The following is a 26,251-nucleotide window of genomic DNA, read 5'->3' on the forward strand; positions in this document are numbered from 1 at the left end:
GTGTGGCTTTGAACACAGCTCTGGGCCACCGTGTAACAGTCCACAGTGAAAACCACAGAGAAAGGCAGGTATCTCTGCTAAAAATGAAGGGATGGGGCTATTTTTGGGTTAAGGAGGATTTATTGCTCAGATAAACATCAGTCTCAGAAGCTGTGAGATTTTAGAGGAGCAGGCAGTTGGCCATAGCTCAAGAGTAGTCACAAGCTCTTTGTTACAAGGTAACATAGAACTTTCTAATTTAACAATCAGTTGCTGTAGGGTTTATTTTGCTTTTCTAATCTATCACTTTTACTCACTTCTGCTGCACTTTGAATACTTTTGCTCAATAGGCTTCTGTCTCACATGCACATAAATGCTTCTATTATAACTTTTAAACTCAGCTTATTCTATACAACTACACTTTTGCATTATAAACCTTTCACTATATTATTAATACAATTTTTCACTTACTTAAGGCATATTCTTACTTACAACTGTAGAAACATAAGTTTGTCATTTTTCTGCTTAATGTCTATGTGCTGTATTTTTACATCAATCTAAGCTTCTAAGGTTGCAGATCAAACCTTTCAGTGTCTGTGGAAGGTTTTGCTTTTCCAGTTCTCACAGGCAAGAATGAAAATTATGGAGCTCTGTAAATCAGAACAAACCCAGTGAGGGGGGCATCTTTAAATACAAAACATCTGAAGTGCCTGTACTGCCTGAATCTCTGTGAAGAGTCTCATCTGATGAACTCAGATGAAGGCCAGGAACACTTTTCCTATTGATTAACCCCAGGCCATTGCCTTTGCTTCCCACTGCCTTTACTCGTTCCCTCTTCATCTCACATGTGCAGGACTTGTTCTTTACACTCATTGTGTAGAGCCTACCCCTCACAAAATAAAACCTGAGACAGCAGGGCCCTCATGAGCTCCTGCAACAATACCAGTAATTAAAAGTGTGCCCAGAGAGCTCTGTTCTTAAAATGTGAAAGGTTTCACAAGCTGCATCTGAAATTGTGGTATTGTAACCTAGCACAATGAAAGCCACTGAGGAGTGTTGTTGCTGCCTATAAATACAACACCATGCGATAAACACTGCAAACTGAAGAGCTGCTTATGATCAAGGACAGTGTCAGTGCAAGGAAAAATGGGTATGGGTGCTCTGCAGACACATTTGTGAGTGGATATGAAAGGATGATTTCCAGCCCATAGAGCAGAGGGGTCCCAGAGCAGTGTGGTAGAGGAAAAAAATTGAGTCAAACCAGAGTATCAGGAATTTATTAAATGTTTTTGCTCAGTTCCTCTCTTGACCAGAGGTTTGGAGGCCACTTTCTATCCTGTGCTAGAAGTTTGTCACTGCTGGTATGCTTCTGTTGCTGCCAAGATTTTGGCTGTGAGTTTTTGGAGATGGACATGAACTTGTTTGAATTCTGATTATAGAACTGCTCTTACAAGATCTAGATCTATGTTGGCTGTCAAGCTAAAACTTGTCTGTGTTCTACTTCTGATGATGATGGAATGGTTTTGGGAACAGTGGAGAAAACATTGCAACTTTTCCAACATTTCAGAGAAATGAGGAAAGCAAAGTTGGGTCTTTATAGTTTATATATGAATCATGCTCAGGAGTGCAATTTGATTTAAAAAAAACACATCCTGAGTCATCTCTGGGAAGGAAAATCAGAGAATATGTTTTCAAATTGGTGTTTAGAGTTATGAACTGCAGATGCACCTGCAGCTGTGCAAGTGCTAAATGGTTCAGTTTCAGTTTTCACTTATGGGATTGCACATGTGGGTCCCTCACTAACTCCACTGTAGTTGTTCAGCACTCAGGAACCTTCTCTTCTGCCTAATTTAAAAGATAATTTAGGTGCTGGAGGGTGTCCAGGAAAGGGAACAGAGCTGGGGAAGGGTCTGGAGCACCAGGAGGGGCTGAGGGAGCTGGGAAAGGGCTCAGCCTGGAGAAAAGGGGGATCAGAGGGGACCTTTAGGATCTGCAGAGCCCCTGATAGGAGGGGACAGCCAGGGGGATCAGGCTCTGCTCCCAGGAACAGGGACAGGAAGAAGGGAAAGGGGCTCAAGTTCTGTCAGGGGCAGTTTAGGTTGGGTATTAAGGAAAATTTCTGCACTGAAAGAGTGATCTGGCACTGAACAGGCTGCCCAGGGCAGTGGTGGAGTCACCATCCCTGTAAATGCTAAAAAAACTTGTGGATGTGGCACTTGGGGACAGAGCTTAGGGGTGCTGGGTCAGTGGTTGCATTTGATGATCTTGGAGGTCTTTTCCAACCTAACCAATTCCATGGTTCTGTGAATTCTGCTGCTTCATATTGTTCTGTCGGCTAAAACATGAGAGAGGGGAAAGGTACACATTTCTGTCACCCCTAAATGGGCCATGGACACCCCTGGTAATTCTGGGGTGCCTCTGTCTGTTATGGGAGCAGCAGCTTTCCCTGGGGATGAGCCCAGGCTGAGCCACTGGACACGATTCCTAATGTACAGTGAGCACCATGAGAATGAGGAATTTAGCACAGGAATGATTATCTGGAAGTTTTCCAATCTTTCCTGAATTCCTGGCCAAATGCTCCAAAATAATTAAATATTTCACACCACGTCTTGGTATAAATGAGGCCAAGGAGAGTGTGAACAGCAGCATCAGCAAGTTCAGACTTTCCTCCTTGGTTTATCACCCCAGTATCTGCAAATGTGGATAATGTAATAAACTTTGCTAATTGTGTAGCTGTATTAAAAGTTAAAAAAAAAAAAAAAAAAAAACCATAACCTTTGAATTCTCTAGCTGGTCATTTAAATTAATTTGTTTTCAGATTTTTTTTATTTTTTTTATAATCCCATGAGGGGATTATGAATGAGGACATGCTGTGCACTGTATTTCCCAAACAGCAGCTGTAAGCCAGATCAGCCACTCTGAGCTCTCCCTCTCTGGGTTCTGAAGTCCTGTCTCTGATTTGTGCAATCCCACTGCAGTGGTCACTCTCCATGGAAAACATTCACCTTTCCACAGTGTGGACTGATAACTACAACCTGTGCCAGAAAACCTGAGCTGCAAGGTGCTTTCTGCTCAAAAAAGACACTTTGCAGCCCTGTTATCTCTTTGTTCAAAAATTACTGGCATCTGACCACCATTGAGCAGAGCAAATTAGAGCAGAGTCTTACATTTTTTTCTTCAGCCACAAACCCATGCTGCACTAAATAAAGTCATCTGTATTTTAATAATTCTTGTGAAAATTGGGAATTCTCTCCAGTGGATGACGTGATGGCACAGTCAAGGTTGAAGTTGTGTTTGTGGAGTTTGCAGGGGCTGGGTTTCAGTTCTCCCTTATTTAAGCAGTGAGCACAGCCAGTCTGGGGCTGCCCTGCCTGTTGTGTGTTGTGTTGGCTGCATCCTTCCCACCCCTGGAACATCAGTGCTGGAAGCCCTTGTGTCCAAAGCAGGCAGGATGCCCCACGTCCTGTGATTGAAAACTGCCTTGAAGGCAGGAGAGTGAGGCTTTGGAAAAGACAAACACACAGATGCTTCCACAGTGGGTTTATTTTTAGGGTGGAAGCTGCTGCTTCTCTTCTTCACCTGAGCATTTCACTCCTGCCCTCCTGATAAAGCTGTCCCCTCCTTCCAGGCTTCCATTCCTCCCTTGCTTTTCCTCTGGGAATATTTCCATTCCCCCAGGCCGCTGCCACCAAGGATCTGATTTTCCCTGCCGGCCTCTCCAGCTGCTGCTCCCATCTGGAAGCATTAGCAGCTCCAGAATATGTCCCTGATGGAGCACACAGGGGAAGGAAACCGTGGGGACCTCAGGGGAGGCTTCCATGTGGGTGAAAGCAAATAGGCCCTGACAGGCACAGAGCCTGGGAAATAACTTGCTGGGAGGTATTCTTCCCACTCTGTGCCATTTATGGCTTGTGGATGTGCTTTGCCTGCCTTAGAAAAGACTAAAGAGGGGAAATAATTTTTTAAGTATTGTCCATGATTCTCCTTCTGGTGTATTCCAGTCGTGGGATGGGAAGAGCTCCAGCAAAGTGCACTCCTGTTTCTCCTGTCAGCTGTTTCCAGAGAGACTTTGGGACAGCAGTCTTAATTGAACATCATTATTAATGGAATACTACATGAATTAATAGAAGGTTTCCAAGCTTCCTCAATAAAGTTTTCATTTGCAATTATTTCAATGCAGATAATTCAACTGATTCAGCGAGCTTTCAGCCATGCTGGCACATTATTATGATTGTTAATGTTAATTGTTTGTCTCATGCTTTGAATCAGAAAATAGTGGCTCTGTGCATCCCAGAGGAAAAATACCACTGTATGGATAGAGTGAGAAAAAACCCAGTAAATCAACAGAAAATGACTTTGAGTTTTAGCAGGGCTATTTATGGATGTCCATTTCTGAATCAGTGAGGCCACCTTTACAGAAAGGATTGATGTGATTTTCTTTCTGCCTTTCCAGATCTCACAATTTTGCAAGTATAAGGAATGGGGTTCCTATTTCTCTGCTTTCTCTGTAGAATCAGACAATTAAGGTAATTTGGTGGGATTAATAAGCAGGACATCCTCTCTCTGCCAACAATCAGAAGCTCTTCCTGCCCACCTCTAACCCAGGCTGCAATCAGCTGCTGGAGAATTTTGATTTTTTTTCCCCTTTGCTGCTGTTTTCCTTCATGGAAGCTCAGCTCTGACACCTGCACACGAGGCAGTTCAGGATGCTGGTGGCTGGAAATTGAGTCAGGGAACAACATGGTCTGTTCTCAGATCAAATAAAGAGGTTCTTGTGTGCAATTTCTCACAATACACCTGGCTCTTGATTTACTCATTAGGAAGGCCAAGGAGAAGCATGTTGGCTTTCACCTTAATTGCTTCTTCATGTCCAGCCTGCTGCAGAGCTGAGCTGAGTGCTCTGTCTGGATGTGTGCTGAGAGGGAGGCTTATCCCAAATCCCAGATAATCTCATCTGGTTTGGCCAGCACAGCCAGAGACAGGCTCTGGCACTCTGGATTCACTGGAATGCACACATCTTCCTGTAGATCCATGGAGGCTCACTGAAGCTGGGAGTACGTGAGGGTGTTCACAGGGGTTCTTGGATGAGGGAAGACACAAAGATCTGACTCCATGTTTCAGAAGGCTTGATTTATTATTTTGTGGTATATATTACATTAAAACTATACTAAAAGAATAGAAGAAAAGGTTTCATCAGAAGGCTAGCTAAGAATAGAATAGCAAAGAATGATAAAGGTTTGTGGCTCGAGCTCTGTTTCCAAGCCAGCTGACTGTGATTGGCCATTAATTACAAACATCCAACATGGGCCAATCCCAGATCCACCTGTTGCATTCCACAGCAGCAGATAATCAATGTTTACATTTTGTTCCTGAGGCCTTTCAGCTTCTCAGGAGGGAAAATCCTAAGGAAAGGATTTTTCATAAAAATGTCTGCGACATGAGTAGACCTCTAAGATCATTGCCTCCAACCATTACCCCAGCACTGCCAGGCCCACCACTAAACCCTGTCCCCAAGTGCCACATCTGCATGGTTTTTGAGCAGTTCCAGGGATGGTGACTCCACCACTGCTCTGGGCAGGCTGTTCCAATGCCTGACCACTCTTTCAGCACAGAAATTTTTCCTTATACCCAATCTAAACCTTCACTGATGGAACTTGAGGCCGTTTCCTCTGGTCCTGTCCCCTGGGAGCAGAGCCTGACCCCCACCTGGCTGCATCCTCCTATCAGGGAGTTCTAGAGAGTGAAAATATCTCCTTTTCTGCAGACTAAACACCCCCAGCTCCTCAGCTGCTCCTCATCAAACTTGTGCTCCAGATTCTTCCCCAGCTTTGTTTCTCTTCTCTGCACAAGCTCCACTAGAGTTGTCCCCAAATTCCTGCAAATATCTAACAAGGCACTTCATAACTCAGTCTCCCATGAGTGTCCTGTCACTTGCTGCACTCCTCTACCCAAAACCTCACATCATCAGCCTTTGAAACAGGTTTGGTGTCATGTAGACCAACCCATGATGAAAAAACCCCAAAATTCTCCTGGTGACACCATGCTCAGAGCCAGGTATTGATGATCTGCTGGTTCTTCCTCTTCCTTCCCTCATCATTTCCTCCAAATGGAAGGACAGAGAATGGTATTTGTGCTTCTTATCCCTTAACCAGTTGTCTGGGTCATGAAGACATGAAAACATGAGGATGTGAAGACATGAAAACATAAAAACATGAGATGAAGACATGAGGATGTGACGAGATGAAAACACGAGGAGATGAAAACATGAGATGAAGACATGAAAACATGGGGAGATGAAAACATGCGAAGATGAAGACATGAAAACATGAGGATGTGAAGACATGAAAACATGAGGAAATGAAAACATGAGGATGTGAAGACATGAAAACGTGAGAAGATGAGGACACCTCTGCTAAACCCACAGCAGGACTCCTGTGCATCAGGCCCTCATCAGAACCTCCTGCCCTTTCAGGAGGAGGTGTCTGGATACCCTTCAGCAGGGAAAGCACATGATTTTTTAAGAAATCACGAGGAACCAATCAGCCCTTTCATTTACAAAGCCAAGATGCCTCCAGTGGCAATATCTTTGCTCTCCATGTCAGAAATTGTCCATCCTTTTCTCAAGGAAATCCTTTTCCTTCTGCCTGCTCCTTCACTCAGGGTGACACACACCCCTAGCTCGTGCCTGTCTGACCCTGCTGTATTTCAGGGGGATATTTTCTGCCCAAAATCAGCTCTCAGGCACAGCCAGAAGTGAGATTGCTGCCTGAACTGTGTGACTGCAGGGTGCAGCACCAGCACTCCTCCCACATGGCTCACACAGCGCATGGATGAGCAGTTTCTTGCTGTCCAGATCCAGGCTTTTTCTGTTCCTTCACCTTGCAGCTCCCACAGGACAGGAGGGGGTGCATTTGTGAGGAAATGCCTCCTCACCCAGCCCTTGGGAGTGGGCTGACAAGCAGAGAAGAGGAACCCACACAGGCAAAGATGTTCTGCTGTGAATAACAGGTTATGAGCTCTTCATCATGTTAGTGGAGTAATCCATGGTCTGATCCCAGTGAACCTAAACCACAAAAGGAGTCCAGTGACTCCTGGGAGGAGTTGGGGCCACCAGTGAGGTCATTTAATGCATTTAAATGCAGCTTCTGAATAAGGAATATCTCCTGACTGCCAGGAGCAGGAAGGTAAGAGCAAGGACAGACTTGCAGTTCAACACCCCTGTTTTCAGTGCTCTTTCCCAAATTAATTTTAATGATCCTCACAGGGACTGATTCCCAGCCTAAATGGCACATTGGTCTGGGTGAACATGGAAGTTCTTATGTCTTTATGTTCTGACCTCAATCTTTTAAATTTGTGGTCAGTGAATTCCTGCAATTCCTTTATTCCATCCATCCTCAGACCCATGCACCAGTGAAGAGCCAGAAGAAGAGTCCAGCCAAAGCTTCAAACAGTGATTTTTGTCTGAAAAGGATTAGAGTAGGAAGGAAATAATGAACTCCTCCCCAGTGGAAGCCTGTAGCTCAGTCTGTGGTGTCTTGTGATGTGCCAGCCTTCAGGATCTCCGGGGTGGTGATTTGTGCTGCTGTTCTTGCTCCATTCAGCACACGTCAGGCCTTGTAAAACAAGTGGAAATGGCATAAGTGATGTTACCTGACATGAAGAGGAGTAGGAAACCTTCCATCATCAGATCCTTTGGGCTGGGGAGCTCTGAATGGCTCTGTAAGTCACAATGCCTTGCCAGCAGTGCTGTAATTGTGTGTGAAGCAGCAGTTCAGCACCCAGTCCCCTCAGATCCCATTTCTCCCCTCTGCCAGGTGATTCTTTCCCTCTTGAGAGGCAGCTCTCTGCTCTCTGTGCTCTCATTTTCTTCATGTTGCCAGTGCCACCACCCCTAGACTGATATTCCCCTCCTGAGGTAAGAGCAACCCCCAATTTCTTAGCTTCTGGATTTTGGGGGAATTCATTCATGCCAACCCCCGTGCCTCCAGAAAAGCTCAGTTCATTGACTTCTAACACAGCTTAATGTGTTCTAAATTCCACCTCCTGCCAGTTTCAGAGTTATAGGAATATTCTTTTTCTGTGCTGCCTCTGAGGGTAGTTATTGCTGCTCCTGGAGCACAGGTTTGGTTACTTTAATTAATCAAGGAGAAAGAATTGTGGGGCTCATTGGCATAGAAGACTGATAGGAGTGTTTAAGTTCTCAATATGGGACAGGTCATTTTCATTAATAACAGGGGTATTTACATTTAAATTAAGGCTCATAAATTTAAGCTACCTCCTGTCTACCAAGAGCCAGGAAAAGACCTGTGGAGGATAAATGACTCCTATGAGCATTCTGAGGTTTTTTTTCCTCAGGCTCTGAGATGAATGAGTGTGACAAGGTCAGCTTTGTCCTTTCAGCAAACATTAGCTGTGCTGCAGCTCTCCTGTTGTTCAGCCCTTTTGCTGCCCAGTTTGGGAATTGTCCTCCATTCAGTGCCCACCTCAGACTCCAGCCTGGCTGCAGAGGTGAATTCTGTGCACAGGGTGAGCTCCTGAGCCCCGCAGAGCAGTCTCACCTGAATAAAGCCTGGAATGGGGAGACCCTTTCCTCAGCACCCCTCCAGATGCTTTACACCTGCTAAATTACAATAAAATTACACTTGCTAAATTACAATAACTGCACCCTCCAGCAGTGCCTGAAAATGAGAGCAGCTTTCTCAGGGGCCTGCCAAGAGATTGTTCCTCTGTTCCAGGGACTGCAGCCCTGCTATGCCCTGCAGTCTCCACACACTTTATTATCCTGCAGATTCCTCCTCCCCACTGCAAACCTGACACAGTTATTCCTCAAGCTTTCCCTGCCCTTGGCTGTGAATTGCATTATTGCCACTGATTTCTGTTCTGGTGGCAGTTAGAGGAAAGAACAATGGGCTCTGGGCTCATTGTGAGCAATAACAAACTTTCAGTGTCCAGTTGGGACTCATATTAAAAGAAAATAAAAGGCAAAAAAAATAGGGAAAAGATTAAAACCATTCTGTGCTTGGGGTCACATCACTGCCTGTGTTATAAAGTCTGTGACAGTTTGAGACATCTCTCAGGTTATCTTTCATGGCTCTGCTCGCCCCAAAGGCAGGAAGCTTTTTAGCAGGTAAAAGGAGCTATTTACCATGCAAGCCACACAGCCAGTGTCTCCAGAAGGGAATGGAGCAGTGGTGTGAGGTTATTCATACCCAAAATATGGCTTTTGCTCAAGGCAGTGGGACAGGAGATCCGGCTGTCCCTGTTCCATGTGCAAAGCCAAAGGTTCAGGCTTCATTTTGGTCAGTTCCAGCTGCTGGCCACATTTATATACTTCATTTTACACCAGGAACACACCTTCCCTCAACAAACAGGGCTTTTTGAAAACAAGGAGTGTTTTGATGATTATCTCTTAAGATTGGGGGTTTCCAACACAGACCAGACCCTCTTGCTCTGGGTCCTGCACAGATCACTAAAAGTCTGAAGGGTGCAGAGTGATGGGCAAAGAATAAAAACCAGTAGGAGCCAAGAAGCAGTCAGGAGCACAAAGATCATGTAGGCACTAGATAAAAACATAGAACCATAGAATTGCTGAGGTTGGGAAAGAAGAGATCATCAAGCCCACTGAGTTTGTCAAAGAAGACAATGTGGTTTTGATGACTGAGGGAAAATCTCTTTTTTATGATCCAAAAATCTACAACTCTTTATTTGATCCTGTGTGTCCAGTCCAATGTCTTGCTGTAAATCTTGTGGCAATAAGATTTCCTTAGCCAGATTTATTGATGTTTCAGCTTATGGAATTATTAAACTAAAATATCTAAATATATCTCTATCTAAATAGATGCCTGCAGCAAGGATTTTTTTCCCCCACTCCTTTATCTTACCTTTGCCAAGAAACACATTCAAGTGTGCCAAATCTGTTTTGTTGTTAAAGCTCTCAGAACCAATTCATTTCATCTCAATTACTCACAGTTTGACCTGAATTTCCTTAGTTTGGGTCCCCTGCCTCCTTCTCTCCCTAGAAGCAATGTTTCAAACTCATCCTTTCATTTGCTAATCCTGGACCTGGAGGCAGTGAATGAAACACAGAGGTGAAGGGGAGCTGCAGGACATTTGCGGGCAGGGAGATGCACAGAGGACAGCCCTGAGCAGGATGGTTCAGACCCAGGTGCTCTCCTGGGGCCCAGCATGGGCAGCTTGGTTGCCTCATTTCTTTTAAAAGCCAAACCCTGAACCTCAGCCTTTTGTTAAAAGTGAAATTCTCAAAGTGAGGTGGGTCTGACATGGCTGAGAGCAGCGTTCTGGAGTTTGTAGCTTAAATACAAGAGAAAGGGTCTGAGCAGCTGGAGATTTGTTCTCCAGATTAACTCATCATGAGTCACTGAGGCTCTCAAACCAAATACCAATTTCATTCTGGCAGCCTGGCTTGTTAAACTCAGAGGTGATTTAACATTGGCTTAGCAGGGTTATACCTCTGAGTGTCTCTCTGTAAGTATCTCATATGTGGGAGGTCTTCTGTTGGGGTTTTTTTTTGCTGAATTGCTTGAAATCTCTGTGAGATTTGTGAGGCTGAAGGACACCACAGAATTGCTTCTGGCCCTAAGACTGACTCATTTAGTCCTAAGAACAGTACAATGAATGTTTTATAGTAGGAAAATGCTGTTTGTTGTTAAGAAGAGTGGCTTGTTTGCCTTGCAAAAGACCTGAGGCAACAAAAAGTTGGTTTCTGGATTGTGCCTCTCTTTTTGTTGTCCCTGGGGTGAGATCAGCCCCTTCCAGCTGAGCAGCTTTGAGCCACTTTCTGTGTTTGTCCCACATTATCTTGGCAGCTTCCCTGGCAAGCAGAGAGCCTGAAATGGCCACTGCCAATCCCAGGAAGTGCTCTGGCTCTTTAACCCCTGTGGAAGTGGTTTTCATAAATGGACGAGTATTGTATTTGTGGGGTGGCAGAGAGGAATGATGAATCTGACTCCATGTTCTCACAAGGCTAATTTATTATTTTACTATACTATATTATATTAAAGAATACTAAACTATACTATACTAAAGAATACAGAAAGGATACTTACTGAATGCTAAAAAGATAATAATGAAAACTCCTGACTCTCTCCAGAGTCCTGACACAGCTTGGCACTGATTGGCCAATGAGTCAAAACAACGTACAGCAGAATCCAATGGAACAATCACCTGTGGGTGAACAATCGCCAAACACATTCCACATGAGCAAAACACAGGAGAAGCAAATGAGATAAGAATTGTTTTCCTTTATCTCTGAGGTTTCTCAGCTTCCCAGGAGAAAAATCCTGGGCGAAGGGGTTTTTTTCAGAAAAGATGAATGACACGGAGGGGTTTGCTTTGAGCTGAGAGAAGATAATTTAATTGAAGATTCTGTAACTGCAACACTGCAATTTGGCACTTGCCATCCTTTACCAGTTCACAAAGAATCAGAAGTGTTTTGGTCTTAAATGACTGAACCTGTCACAAGTAACTCTGTCTTGCTTCAGTGATGCTTTGTTTTCTGGCAATAGCGGCATGCCCTGGCTGCCTCCTGGAGCCATTTCCAGCTGCAAGTATATTTCAGATGTGCCCTCTTTTGTTTTATGTCACTGTGTCCCAGCTTACTGTAGCTCATATTTTACATTGTTCTCATAATTTACATTGCACCTGAATTGGGGCTGGGGAGGGACTGAAACCAGACACAAATATTTCCTGGTGAAAGGGGGTGTGCGGCTCTACCTCATTTAAGGTACAAGTTTAAGCCAGCTAAGCCCAGGATTGGAAAGCAGGCAGTTCATGCTCTCCTATTGAATTAATTCAAACTCACACAGGTGAGCCTGTTCAAGAACTAAACAAATGTAAACTATTCCAGCTTTGCCACTCCAGCACAAATATTTGTCACTAAATCTCCTCCTATGAGCAACTCAGCAGCCCCCAGGGCAGCCTGGTTGCTCAGAGGCTTTTCGATCAATTCCAGTGGCTCTAGAGATGGAGAGAAGGGGAGCAAAACTAATAAGCAAGGATGAAATAACACTTTGAATGTTTGATTTTTTGTCTTCCAGTAGATCCAAGCAGTTTCACTTGCTTGACTTGATTCAGTTGTGTTGTCAAGACAAATTGTTGTCCGTGGCTTTGCAAAAGCACAAACCTCCTTTTTCACAGAGTAACAGAGGGATTGCAGGGGGATAAACTGCAATGAACAGAATTTACCCATTTGTTCTGCATGGTTATTGATGTGTGTGTGGATATATTCATTATATATGTTCACTTCAGTGTGTTTCCCTGCTCAGGAGTATCAGATGCCTGAGGAATATTATCCACTGGAACTTGATCACCACGTTCATCCTGAGGAATGTGATGTGGTTTCTGCTTCAAATGATAGATCACAACATCCATGAGAGCAATGAGGTGAGTGCAGGGGGCTGGCAAGGCCCTGCCCTGCAGCTCAGGGTGCTGAGTTTCTTTGTATGGATAGTTCAAGGGACACTTATAGCATTTATAAGTTAGAGAGATTTCCATGCTTCCCTTCATTCCAGTGTCAGCTGGGCACTCATCATCCTTGATTAGCTCTTCAAATGTAAGATTTGACATCTGCACTTCAGTCCCATGCTTTGGGAAAACAAATGGAGAAATCATCAGTGCCCACATAAAGAGGATGTCCATGTATAAATCTCTATTATTGCTCATCCACAGCTCCTTGGAGAAAATGTAAATTCTGTTAATTCAGTGTTTGCTCTGTCTGTGCTTCTGGCAGTGTCACACTCCAGAAAATGGAGTTTATGATTTTTATGGTCAACAGTTCCATGCTGTGTGTTTTGCCCTCATGGTTATGCTGCAAATCTTTATTGAAATTTTTACTGTTATTTAGGAAAAATCTGTTGGATACCTTTTAAAATGTGAGCACAAGTTGACAACGAAAATAAAAACCTGCAAATATAGAATGGATCATCACATGCCCCAGTTTTCCTTAACACATCTTTTCTCTGCAGCCTTTTTGGGAAAGGTGCTTTATACAAGCTTGGTGATAACTTTGTTATATGATTGTGGGATAAGTCAGTCAAAATAACACCACCACAATGAATGTGAACATCATTTATTCTGGCTATTGATGTGATCTCTTCTGTGCTGATCAGTGGAGATTAAGTAACAGATACAGAACATCAATGTGGAAATATTTTGCATTAAGTTTATAATGCTTGCAAAAAAAAAATCAAGAAGGAATTGGTGAAGTTATCTGGAGCCTAATGGTGGGTACATGTGGGGGTCAAGAATCTTCAGTCAAATAAACAGAGAGGTGTGGGCTAAGGAGCTCTGCAATTTCATTCAATTCTGTTCAATTTTAATAAATCCACAAAGGACTTGCTCAAAATTCATTTTATCCTGATCTCTTATGGAAGTTGTGCAGGGGGAGATCTCACTACCATTATTTGTATTTTTTTGTGCCAGAATCTTCCCAATCCCTCAGCCAGTTCCTCTTAGTTCTGACACAGGAAAAACTGACTTGGATATAAATCTTTGTGGAAAGGAAAGGAAAGGAAAGGAAAGGAAAGGAAAGGAAAGGAAAGGAAAGGAAAGGAAAGGAAAGGAAAGGAAAGGAAAGGAAAGGAAAGGAAAGGAAAGGAAAGGAAAGGAAAGGAAAGGAAAGGAAAGTTGTTTTAAACAAACTTTTGATAACAAAATGTTTCAGCTTCTTCTGAGTTGTTTTGGGCTTTAATCCTATTTTAAGGGTGAAACCAAACTAAATTTTAAATGTTAATGAAATAATACAGAAATTAAACTGTTAACACATCCAGAAGATTTCTTCTTTTTATTTCCATTCAGTATATAGAAGGGATCACAACTTGTGGATAGGCTGTCATTTTGTAACTGTGCTTCTTCCTGGTAAATTCTTAAACCTCAGAATTTTACTGGGCTTGGTGGTGCATCTGTTGTTCTGTTGGCTGCCTGTAGACCATCAGTGTCTCCTGCATATGAAGGCTAAAATAAAATTAACTGAGGGTGAAAATTGGAAATACTTCACTAGAGCTAATTAAAAGGCTGGAGAATGGTGAGACCAAAATCAGTGATAGCAGAGAACCCAGGGAATTAGAGTTGTTCTTCAGATATCTGCTTGGTAAGAAGGAAGTTTTGCCAGATTTAGGTGAGCAGCACTGTGGAAATTAACCTCAGTTCCTTGTGATTTATTGCTGGGATGTTCCCATCTGGAGCTAATTGTGCCTCCCACAGCTGTGCTCTCACTGCACAGTCATTCTGGGGAGAAACAACACATTTTCTCACATTTTACAAAAAATTCTGTTGAGGTTGTGGCAAATTTCAGAGGTGACATGTGACAGGGTGTGACTTACAGAATGAAGCACCAGTGGCAGGAACAGAGGGGATAAATTGGCTGCTAAAAACATGCTTTTAAAGTTTTTTTTTTTTTTCTTTAAATATCAGTTGTGCTTCTTCCCCTCAGTGGAAACCAAGCAAGACCACGACATTGACACAGCTCACCTGTGATAACATGAGCTGCTCCTCTTGGAGGCTTGTTCTGGAACCTGAATTTTCCAGACAGCTTTAGATACAGCAGATCCTGCATGTTATGGTCAAAGCCAGCCTCAGCAGAAGGTCACAGATGGATCTGTGAGTTCCTGTCAGCACCTAAAATATTGTGATTCAAGGCACAGGATAAATCTGCATCCCATGAGTGAATTCTACCATGGATTTTTTAAATCTTTGAAATTTCTCAGCGTAATTTTAAAATATTCTTTTCTGTTCCCTTTCCAGCCCTGGTGTCGATGTATTACCACTGTCTACAATTACTTTGTGGTGACCAACTTCTTCTGGATGTTTGTGGAAGGCTGCTACTTACACACTGCTATAGTGATGACCTACTCCACTGACAAGCTGAGGAAATGGGTCTTTCTCTTCATAGGATGGTGTAAGTGACCTTTGTGGTTAAAATAGTGCTCTGTGGTGCCTGGCATTAAAGTGTTAAAGACAAAGAGAGGCAAGAATAAATATTATAAATCCCCCCTGAGGTGAAATCTGGACCACTGAGTCTGAGCAGACTTTCCTAAGTGAGGAGCTGGTTTGAAAAAGAGCCTCATTATCCACAGCTGCTGAGGGATTTTTTTCCTGAAAAACAGCCTTTAGCAAAGAGTCACACATCATCTTTGGACTGTCCTTGGGGCTGCTCAAAGGCTCAGCTGTGGCAAAGCTGCCTTTGGGATGCTGTGGTCAGTTATGGTTCCTGAGGTCAGAAAGGGATGTGGAAAAAACTGTGGACATTCTCCAGGTGAAAATGTGATCAGGGATCTAAAGGACATGAGCTGTGATGTGAGGCTGAAGGAGCTGAGCTGCTTTAATCTGGAAAGAGGAAGATGAGGAAAGATCTGCTTGGTACCAGGAGTGATCTGAAAGATAATTACAAAGATGATGGAGCCAAATTCTGCCTGGTAATAGCAGGTGTTGTAAAAAGGGACAAAATCCATAAACTGCAGACTGAGGGGTTCCAGTTGGATGTTAAGATGTTTAAGATGTTAAACAGAAAATGTACCAGGAGATGGTGGAACACTGAAACATGTCACTTAAAAGCTGTGAAAACTCTGACCTTGGGGTTTTTAAAAATTTAGCCAGGCTATACCCTGGGTGAGTATTGATGGTTCTGCTCAGAGCAGGAAATTGGGGCAAACACCTTCAGAGATCCTTCCTAACCAACATCTCCATGTTTTGAACTCTGCCAGGACAAGCCCCATGCAGGCAGTTTGTTCACTTGAATGAAAATCTGAGGTCAAACAGAACTAGTGAATCTAGCAGTTTTTTTCTGTGGAAGGAAGAAAGGTGGAAAAAAGTCACCAATATTTTCTTCTGTGAAAGCAGAGTGACATTTCGTTCAGAAAGTGCCTCTCCCTCTCTGCAGAAGTAATTGGATTGCAGTTCTGAAGGCAGAAACATCCTTTGAAACAAAATTTGTCATTCAATCTAAAACCAAATGGGAGGAAAGAGGAGTTGTAGTAGAAAGAAAATGTTTATTTGGGGAGGTGATTCAATTATTTCCCCAGTAGTTTTCAATTCTCTCAGCAAACTGGAAAATCAGCTGCTTACACAGCTCTCACACACCCACAAACTGCTTCGATCTCTGGTGTTTTCACTCCCTACCTCTGTCAGAATCCTCTGGGTCTCTCATTACTAATGCAGGAGTGCTGTGCGCTGAATAAACCTTTCCAGCCACCTTGTGGGTGCATTCTGGCTCTGCTCTGCCTCCTCATACTCATTTTTTGCCAGTCTTACTCTCAAATCTCTATCCTTCACTTAACAAGGAAAAGTAAAATGTTTTGCTGTAGGAGAGAGGACGTGGTTCCATTTTCTCTGTCAATTCCTCCAAGAGCATGGGGAAATGAGTTCACCAGAGCTTTTGAGTCCATGGCGAGCAGGATGAAACAAAACACAATTCTCTGAAGGGCACAGGGGCCACCAGGGATGATGGGGCAGGAGATCAGAGCTGCTGAGGTTCAAGATGACCCCTCAGCAACTCAACCCCTCTATGTTGTGGTTCTCTTTCCATCTCTTCAAAGCCTCCATTGCCCGCAGAAGGGGCAGCAAGAGGGAGGTTAAAAGGGAGAAATTTGTGTCAGAGACAAATGCACCCCTGCTCCTCCTTGGGGGTCAGAGTCACTGGGGCTCTGTCCATGCACTCACCTCAGTGATTTCAGTGGTTTCAGAGACATCACCCTGCACTTTGGAATGAGGATGGAGATGGTGAGGCTGGACTTGCTTTGGTTTTCCTGAGGTGAGAAGGTAACGGGGGAATGGAGAGGGAAAAATCTCCCCTTTGAATTTTGACATCCCTTTGCCACTTCCATTTACTCTTCCTCCCTTCCAGGTGCCTCCTCCAGCAAGTCCTTTCAAACCAGCTGGAATGGAAGGCCTAACACAAACCCTTTATAGAGAGTGCAGTGATGTCTGTAAAGTTAAAAATTGTCTGGATCCTTCAGAAAGAGAAAAAACCCCAAGAATTCTGATACTGCAAGATATCAAGCTATTCTTTCTCACAATCCTGTTTCATAACAAACTCTGAACTCAAAAAAAAAAACAAAAAAAAAACAAAAACGTGGAAAGTTTTGAAATTGTGCTTCATCTAGAGATCCCAGTATGTTTACAAGCTTCTTGGAGCCTGGGAAATAAAAACCTAAACACTCATTTCCAAGTACTGTCTTTAGAGATTCTGCTGTACCAGGTGCAGGAAAATGAAAAGGGACCAAAGCTGCCTTTAAGTCAGCCAGAATTCTTCTGGTCACTTCTATGGAAGTATAGGTATTTATGTGTGTGTTTGTTAATATTTTTATTAACTTTCCTTACTAAAACTTTGTTGGGATGAACTTTTTTCATTTCTAAATTCAAAGGTCTTAGCAGTTGTGGTGTCTCAAGCAGACCAAGACAGAACCACTATTGTTTAGAGTCTCCCATTCATTAACTCAGACTCTCCTCACACAAATCTGAATTTACTTTGGTACCATGGACACATCCATCCATGATTAACTCCTAATTTATTTTTTTTTTTTGCCCCTGCAGGTATTCCCTGCCCAATCATCATTGCCTGGGCCATTGGCAAGCTGTATTATGAAAATGAGCAGTAAGTGATGTTGATATTTGTGTTTGTGTGGCTGTCTAAACAAATCAGGAAATGAATACACATCCAAACCATATCCCAAGTCACATATTCCTGCTTTCCCTGGCTGTGCATTTCCTTTTTCCTCAGTTTGAGCAGCTGCTCCTTGCTCAGCCATTCCCAGTCCCTGCCTGTCCTCCCTGATTTCTCACACGTGGCATTGGAGAGCTCTTGTTCCCCAAGAAAAATGTCCCTGTAGAGCTGCCAGGTCTGATCAGTCCTTGTGTCCCTAAGGACAGGTTCCCAGGGGGAATCTCATCCCCTGATTCTCCAAACAGATGGAAGTTCCTCCTCTGAAATGCAGGGCCCTGACTTTGCTCTTTGCCAGAGCTTTTGTCCGTCTGTCCTGGGCACTGGGGGAGTCTTGTGCTGCTCCCAGGAGGTCACACCCAGCCAGATGGACACAGGCAGCACACCTGGATTGGCCTGCAGCTTCCTGTGCAAACCCAGGGCACTGGGAATATTTCTGTGTCTGCTCTGGAGTGCCCTGACCCCCAGGGCAGCACTGACTCTGACCCTCATCCATGGAGAAAGCCTCCTAAACTCCAAGATAAACCAGAATCCACAAAAGTGCAATAGATTATAGGGAGCAGTGTGGGTGTGTCACTTGGTGAGAAATTGAGGGTTTGGGGTTTTTAGTGTGTTGTGGATGGCAGCAAGATGGAGGGCACAGGGTGTCATCCTGGGTTTCTCCTTCATGCTTCTTCTTCCTCCTTCTCCATGGGTTTGGGTGGCATTTTGTAATTGGGCAGAAAAGTCCCCATTGCAGCTCTGTGGGATCAGTTATTGGGTTAAAAGAGAAAATAATCCAGGTGTCAGTTCTTAATTGGATAGTTTAGTCTGAAAAGCCCTTGGAACAAGAGATTGTTGGCCATTTTGTGCCTTCTAATGAAAAGCTGTTGAACTCCCAGCAGTGAGACTGTTTTACTGATAAGAAATAATAAACGCTTAAGTCGAAACATAAATTACTGTCTCAAGTGCCTTCAATCCAAACCCAAAGAAACCAACAAGTACCCCTACACTTCCAAGACTGTTTGGAACTGCCCAAAATTCAGGAAAAATGGGAATTTCCTCCTTCTCTGAGTATCCATTTAAGTCATGTGGAGGTTGAGCTGGGGTTCAGGTTGTGTAGCTTATCGTAGTTTAAAACTTCAAAATAGAAAGAATGTTAAGAAAATGCTTCAAGCAAATTCCTGACTTTTTAATCTTTGTAGTTAATAGAGATCTTTAATATTAGAGATCTTAAAGATCTCTATTAAATTAATATTAATAGATATTAGGATTTTAATAGAGATCATTTGCTGCACAGTGGGGCAACTCTAATTGGTACTGTGGCAAATATCCTTCCTGGGGTTTATCACTTCTTTAGCAAAGCATGGCAACTCTGGGAAAAAAAAAAAAGTGCTGTTAAATCTCAATTTAAAAAATCACCCACAAATTATTGAAAGCTTTTGCAGTAATTTCATTGATGGGCATTTGTTCAGGAGAAGAACATTAGTGAGGTCTAATTAACAATAGTGATAAAACCAGTGGTGGGTTTGGTTATATGAAGAACTAGCAGAGATCCCTGAAGAATATTAAGTAGTGATGTTCAGCAGAAATGAGTTTTACAACTCTGAGTCTTATCACAACTGCCTTCTTAAATTGTCCTCTTCAATATTCAGGGGGTGTTTATTTATCTTTCCAGAGGTAAAAAAAAAGAATAAAAAGTGGTTAAATGGCTTTTATTTCACACAGATGCACCAAGTAATTGTCAGTGATTTAAGTTTCACTTTTTGCTTTCAAAGAAATTATTTTATTGCAGGAACAATGGCTTGTGTTGGATTTAAAGTGAGTTCAGATGATTGGCAGAACAGTTTGCAATATCTTAGCTAAAAGTCCTAGTTGGAACAGTTAAGACTCTAAATATGAAATATTGCTAATCAATTGCAGACATTTCTAATGTTTCTGGCAAATGACTGTCTCCTCTTGGCGTTACTCACCCGATTTAATTAGAAATATTTAGATTACAGTGTAACAGATCTGGTTTATTATCTAATGAGATGAACATAGACCTCAAAAAGGTGTTGGATTATTTTTTTTTCCACTACCTACAAAAGGAACCTTGGAGCATCAACACCCCTGGAGAGTCCTGTGTTGCAGAGTCTGTCCTTGGCCACAACCTTGTTTCCTCAGTGTGGAAATAAATCCACATTAATTCTTCACTCTGCACAACCTTGGTCTAATACTGGACTTCAGATAATAAATTTCAGCATTTTGGTCTTCGAGCTAAGCAACATTTAAATTCCAGAGAGCAACAAGAGCAGCCTTTGCCCTGGAACCTCATTTGTGCTCTACCAGCTCAGTTCCAAATTCTTTGCTGCCTTTTTCTAGCCCACTAATTTCTGCCACATGCCTCAGTCTGCTTCATATTAGTCCCACTGCTGGGGCAGCCAGCTTCCCAGGAACTCTTTGCTCCTCTTAGTTCTCTGAGTTTCAGGCAATAAAAAATAGTTCTCCCAAAATACCCTTCAAAATCTGCTCTCAAATGCACATCTTGCAAGTTCTGGAGAAATTTGTTTCCTGCCCTTGGCATATATTGTAATTTTATTTTTTTTTCATGTCTTTCCAGCTACATTAAAAAAATATAAATTCAAAAGCACAGTTTCATTCATTTAAGGCTGCCCTGGGGATTCTTCTTGGATGATAAGTTGGCTGGAGGAAGTACCTTATTCCAAGTCTTGCTCTCATGCCCGAATTTTGGAGGATGAGTTGCAAAATCATCAATTCACGCACAGTGCACCAGGGAATAGCAGACATCTTTCACATTTCTAAAACATTCAAAGCTCCCTCATTCCTTTGGAACTTAAAGGATGTGGGAATTGAGCCAAGAAAAGGCAAAAAATTGTGAGGGACTGAACTGTTCCAGATTCCAGCTGCGTACCTCAACACTCTGTCCAGTCAGAGCATCATGCAATGGGCAAGCAGCTCCTCCTGTTTTAGCAAACACCACATTTTGGAGAGGGGCTTTGAGGGTGTGGTGTGATCCACAAGGATCCCATCTGAACCAGAGCTTTCCTGATCCCAGTTCATTTCCCCTGGACTCATGAGGTTGTGTCTTACAGACTCCAACCTCTTTGAGGCAATCCATTACATCTTGCTGCTTGTAAAAGTGCAAATGTGGCTCTGTGGTCTCCCTGGCTCAGGAATTATCCCTGTTTCCATGGATCCAGTGGCACTAAATTATCTGTTTCACAAAGAAAGCATGGGGAAGGCACAACTTTTGCTGTATAGATTTGTTATGGGGTATCCATGACAGGGAAGAAAACTTTCAGACCCTTGAACTCCACAATCTACTTCCTAAGGGATCTGGAGCTCCAGTGATCTCAACCTTAAGGAATTATGAATGCAAAGCTGTCTTAGCTTGGTTGAATCCTGGATGCAGACCCCATGGCTGTATCTGTAAAACTGAATTAGCTGGGCCTGGATTAATTCCTAGGGCTCGACTTCCAAACAGCATGGAATAATTCACACCCCTACAATTAAATCTTCTTGGCCTCCAGAATCAGGGGAGCTGCAGTTTGTGGACTATTGGGAATGTCCTCTGGCTCCTGCTAGCTCCAGATTTGTTCCCCAGGAATAGATTTGGCCTTGGTTAGTTTTTGGCCTGGACCAAATCTACCCCAAGGAAAAAGGATTGGTGTGAGCTCAGACCTGAGCCCAGTCTCTCATTCATTTACCCACACAAACAGAGCAGATTTATTATTCTCAGGGAAGAGGATGAAGTGGGTGTCAGTGTGGGTTGCTGTGAAATCACAGGGTTCTTTTGTTGTGTAACACAGCAGGGAGAAAAACACTTGGGATTAGTGGAAGTCAGGCCAGTGCTGGGGCACGTGTGACACATTCAGGCTCTCCTCTGCTCTGGGGCTCACCTGTGATTTCTCTTCACCTGAGTCCATTTCCCAGCCTGTTCTGGGCCATTCCAGACAGTTTCGAAAGGAATGTTGGAGCAGGAATTTGGTGGCTTCAGATGATGGTTTTGCTCTGTCTGCTGGCTTTGGTGGCCATGGAATCATTAGGGTTGGAAAAGGTCTCTCAGGTTGTGGGGCTCAGCCAGTCACCAACACTGCCAGGTCCTCCACTAACCCATGTCCCCAAGTGCCACATCTACATGGTTTTTGAGCACTTCCAGAGTCCCCTGTGGTCTCCAGATTCGTTCAAAGCCAATGGGATGACTTCTCATCCATTCAGTGCTTCATTTAGACAGCATTTCCATGCAACTGGAGACATTGCTTTAATTAACAGCCCTTACTTTGTGCAATGTGTCTCTGGGCACTGCAATGCATAACAGGGTTTTTTTCTCTTACACAGAATATTTCTTTAATTCCATTCTCGGGCATCCTTTTTACAGCAGGTCATATTTCTTATAAATATTTACATAGGCAATAGCCAAAACCATAGAGGGAACATGAATGTTCTGATGGAAGGGGAAAGTGGGGCTCAGATCTGTGTCCAACCACAGATGATGTGCAGCAGAAAATTCCATTACTTGCTGATTATTTTTATATAAACAGTGCAGTGAGCAAAGGGACACCTCTCTATAGTGTCCTTCATACTGCAGTCTAAAAGAAGTAAATGTACCTTTACAAATTGCTTTCTTATTTGTTTTGTTTTTCACAGGTGCTGGTTTGGAAAAGAGCCGGGGAAATATATTGACTACATCTACCAAGGGCCAGTGATTCTTGTTCTCCTGGTAAGTGTTTGTGTGGGTGGGAGGACACTGCCATCTCCCACTGAGAGAAAATTTAATCTGTCATGTTCCACATCTGCTTTTATGATAAATAAGACACAAACAAGGCCAAACATCTTCAGGTGTTCTCTGAAGTGGCCCCAGCAGATAACACTGCAAGAATTGAAGTGATTTGGTTTTGGCTGTTCCTTTGTGTTTGGGCAATTCTTTCCTCCTCCCTCTGCAGTGCTGTTTGCCTTTGTACAAGGTTTTGAGAGGTAGAAAGGAAAAATGTTCAAAGCCAGGGAGTGCATTAAAATATCTGCTCATCACCTGGGGCTCATGACAGCTACAGCAATTCTGTCACACACATTTAAAAAAATGTAATAATCATGGTCAAGAACTGCATCTTGCAAAATCAGCTCCATTTTCTCCATCACCAACACTGTTTGTTTCTGGATTTCCTGTTGTGAATTTTTCCTCCCAGTGCTGCCCACGCTTACCAGGCTGTTTATCTGTTTACCCAACACTCCGTCTCTTGTGCCAACCAAGATTAGGCAGGGGGAGAAGGAAGCTCATTCATAACCCATTTTGAGCCTTCAGCTGGAGCACAGTGGTGCTTTCCCAGAGACAAACCAAACCTGAGTGGGGATGGAAAATATCAGTTAGCTTTAGTAAGGACAAAGCTGAAAAAAGGATTCTGCTCTTCCAGGCAGATGAACCAACAGTGAATTCCCAGGGCTAAATGGGTTCCCCTTCTTAGGGAACCAAGGTGTCTTGGTTTGGAAAGACAGGTGTCTGCTAAGGAAGGCAGGAGCCTCCCTTGAAATAGAAAATGTAAAGCCCTTCCCTCCAAATTATTATGATTTTGAAATTAAGGGGCTCTCAGGCAAAGACACGGGAGTAGGAATAACAGCTCTTTAACAGGAAAAATAAAATATAAATGCAGTAATACAAAACAATGCTGCCAGAGACAAAGTAGAAGCTGACCCCCTGTGTGTCAGGGGGTGTCCCAGCCCCATCCCAGGGGGGCTCAGCCCTCCTGCAGTGCCAGCTGTGGCTCTGCTGCAGCAGGGATCCTGCACAAGGGGGGAGTTTTCCTCTGCAGCTCCAGGGCTGCTGCAGATGGGCCTGGGCTCCCTCTGGCCATGCAGGGCAGCAGAAAGCTGCTCCTCTGGCAATGCAGGGGGCAAAGGCTGCTGTGCTGTGCCAGGCTCAGATTGGATCCAGGTAGGAATGCTTGGCTCCTCCCCTGGGCGGAGCATCTCCCCATGGGATGCTGGGATTGGATCAGCCCTGCAGGGACACTCAGTGGCCATGGACAGCAGAGATCTCCTGCAGGGAGGGTTGGCTGTGGGAGAGAGAAAGAAAAAACTGCCCCATGGACAGCAGAGAACTGCCCCAGCTCTGACAGATGGAAATAGAACACACACTTATCTTACAACCCAGGACACACGGTTTGCTGTAGCTGTCCCTTATGTCACTCCAGCCCCACAGGGAAGGTGCAGATGCTCCTGAACAGGCACCAGGGGCGGCTTTCTCAGGGCTAAGGAGCTTCATGTTCTCACCTTGTCAGTGTCCTGTTCATGAGATTCAGTGTGAAAAACGTTTCTGTGCTGCCCAGCAGCTGATCTGAGTGTGTGTCCTGAGAGCAGGAGAGTTCATTTCTGTTTAATTGTTAAGATTAACAATCTTAACAATAGAGTATATTTTTATGCTAAAATTCTTTTATTTATGTTCTAAGGAGAGAAATAGCAATGGGTATGTGTGATAAACAGAATATAAATTGTGTTGCTGAGGGAGGCATCACAAAACCAGGAAGAGCCTCACAGTAAATTGACCTCATTGATACAGAGATTCCCTCACAAATAAATCCTATTTAGACAACACAGGGTGGGAGATTTGGGATGTTTGGAGCATTTGTGTTTCCCATCATTGCCTGGAAATCTGTGACTCTGAATTTTCAATAACCCCTTTAGTCCACAGGATCTGTAAAATCATTGGGTAGCATCTCTGACAGATACCATAGAGTCATGAAAATGACTTTTTTCTCCCTAGAACAGCACTGTAAATATTTAAACACCCCAGAGAGATCCAGAAGATGGAGGTATGGTTGGGGGCTGCCACTTTCTATACAGGTCATTATATCTGCCTCTAATTTGGAACAGCCTTGAGACCAGGGACTGAAGAGCCCAGAGCTGACACTGAACTGAGCCTTCCTACCTTGGCCTGCCTGCACTTGAGCCCTAATTAAAGCACTAATGAGGCAACAGCAGTAATTACACTGTGGGGGGGAAAGGAGCTGATTCAATTTAAGGGCAAGCCCTTCCTCCCCTCACTTTAGGGTTATTCCCCTCAGAGAGCAGGAAAGCATCCCTCTGCAAACAAAATCTAAACTGCAAATCTAAAACCTCCTGTTACAGCACAGTCCTGATTCCTAAAATCTGCTCCCCTGTTTTTTTTTACTTTTAATTTGAACTGTCAGTTCATTTTTGGAGTGTTTCTAATTAAAACCCACAACCCCACGGTGTCTTAAAGCCACTTGACATGCTCGCTTGTTTGATCCTGATGTGAATAAATTAAAACTGGAGATAATGACTGAAGCATCACTTGCTGTTATTGGAGTCAGTGACCCTTTCAAGGGTGCTGTGAAAAGTGTTGGATGAAGGGCACTGGAATTTGGCATGTGCCATGTATCCAGGGCAGCACAGTCAGACATCACTGCTCTCAGATGGGATTTTATCAAAATCCCGTTTTGACACACAAAGTGCTGCCTTCCTCTTCCATCCAGTGAACAGTGGCCACCACAAGTGCAAAACACAGGGATTTCAAAAAGAGACGTCTTTCAGTCACTGCTTACGAGCTGGAGTTGAATTAATAAGGAATTGAAGATCAGATATAGCTCTATTTTGTGAAAGAACAAACAGTACAGGGCACAAGCCTGATGGGAAAAGGGGGAATGGCTTGGAGGTGATGGAGAGCAGATTGAGATGGGATATTGGGAAGAAATTCTCTCCTGTGAGGGTGGGAACGTGGCACAGGGTGCCCAGAGCAGCTGAGGCTGCCCCTGGATCCCTGCAGTGCCCAAGGCCAGGCTGGGAAGGGCTTGGAGCAGCCTGGGATGGTGGAAGGTGTCCCTGCCCATGGCAGGGGGTGGCACTGGATGGGCTTTAAGGTCCCTTCCTTCCCAAACCATTCTGTGACAACTCTGAGAGACACCTATCCCAGGCCTCTGCTGGAAAAATAAAGAGATGTGAGTATTACAAGAAGAAATGAGTGTTATTTCCAAAAGACGACTAACACTAAAAGCTGAAATTCTAAATACTCCATGAAATTACAGTTCCTGTGCACCTGAGGCAGTTACAATTGCTTTCACCCAGCTGAGTGAAGAGCCAAGAGCTCAGTGTCCAGCTCAGGTGAGCTTTGGTTACTCCTTGGACACACCTTGGTGTATTCCAGAAACATCATTGCACCGACCAATATGATTGGAGTGCTGAATATTCTTAGAAGGATAAAACTTGCTTCTAAAGATGCAATTCTGTTTAAATATTATTTTTAAGGATTTTTTTTTTCTGTCAACAATGATTTCCACTTGGTTTTGATTTTTCATTTTCTCACCTCTGTGCATTGAGCTGTTGCAGCACAGGATGGTGTAACACAAAGAACAGGAGCTCTAAGCCTCACTGGGAAATAAAGATTGGCCACAAAAATGCCTTTGATCATGGCAGCAGCCCTAAAGTCCATTTCTAAATCACATTATTGTGTTGTATCTTGGGTACAAAACCTTGAATGAGGCAGTGGAGTTGTTTCATTGATTGATTGATTGATTGATTGATTTTCTACTTGTCTGTGTACAAGGAGCTCAGAGATCGACTTAAGCTGAAAACAGGGAAACTATTTTAGAGAAAATTTCAGGAAAA

General features: G+C 43.5%; 1 protein-coding gene across 2 annotated transcripts in view; it reads left to right on the plus strand.

Moving 5' to 3' along the window:
• The window catches only part of CRHR2 (corticotropin releasing hormone receptor 2), a 151,614-nt gene that overhangs the window by 96,543 nt on the left and 28,820 nt on the right, over window positions 1-26,251 (plus strand). For both annotated transcript variants that reach the window (XM_059473246.1, XM_059473256.1), the window contains 4 exons: window positions 12,264-12,381; window positions 14,740-14,893; window positions 17,527-17,587; window positions 22,283-22,355. In XM_059473246.1, coding sequence (XP_059329229.1) covers window positions 12,264-12,381; window positions 14,740-14,893; window positions 17,527-17,587; window positions 22,283-22,355 — 406 coding nt within the window. The remainder of the gene's footprint in view (window positions 1-12,263; window positions 12,382-14,739; window positions 14,894-17,526; window positions 17,588-22,282; window positions 22,356-26,251) is intronic.

Source organism: Ammospiza nelsoni, chromosome 1 (assembly GCF_027579445.1).
Source record: "Ammospiza nelsoni isolate bAmmNel1 chromosome 1, bAmmNel1.pri, whole genome shotgun sequence".
NCBI classification, from domain to species: Eukaryota; Metazoa; Chordata; class Aves; order Passeriformes; family Passerellidae; genus Ammospiza; species Ammospiza nelsoni.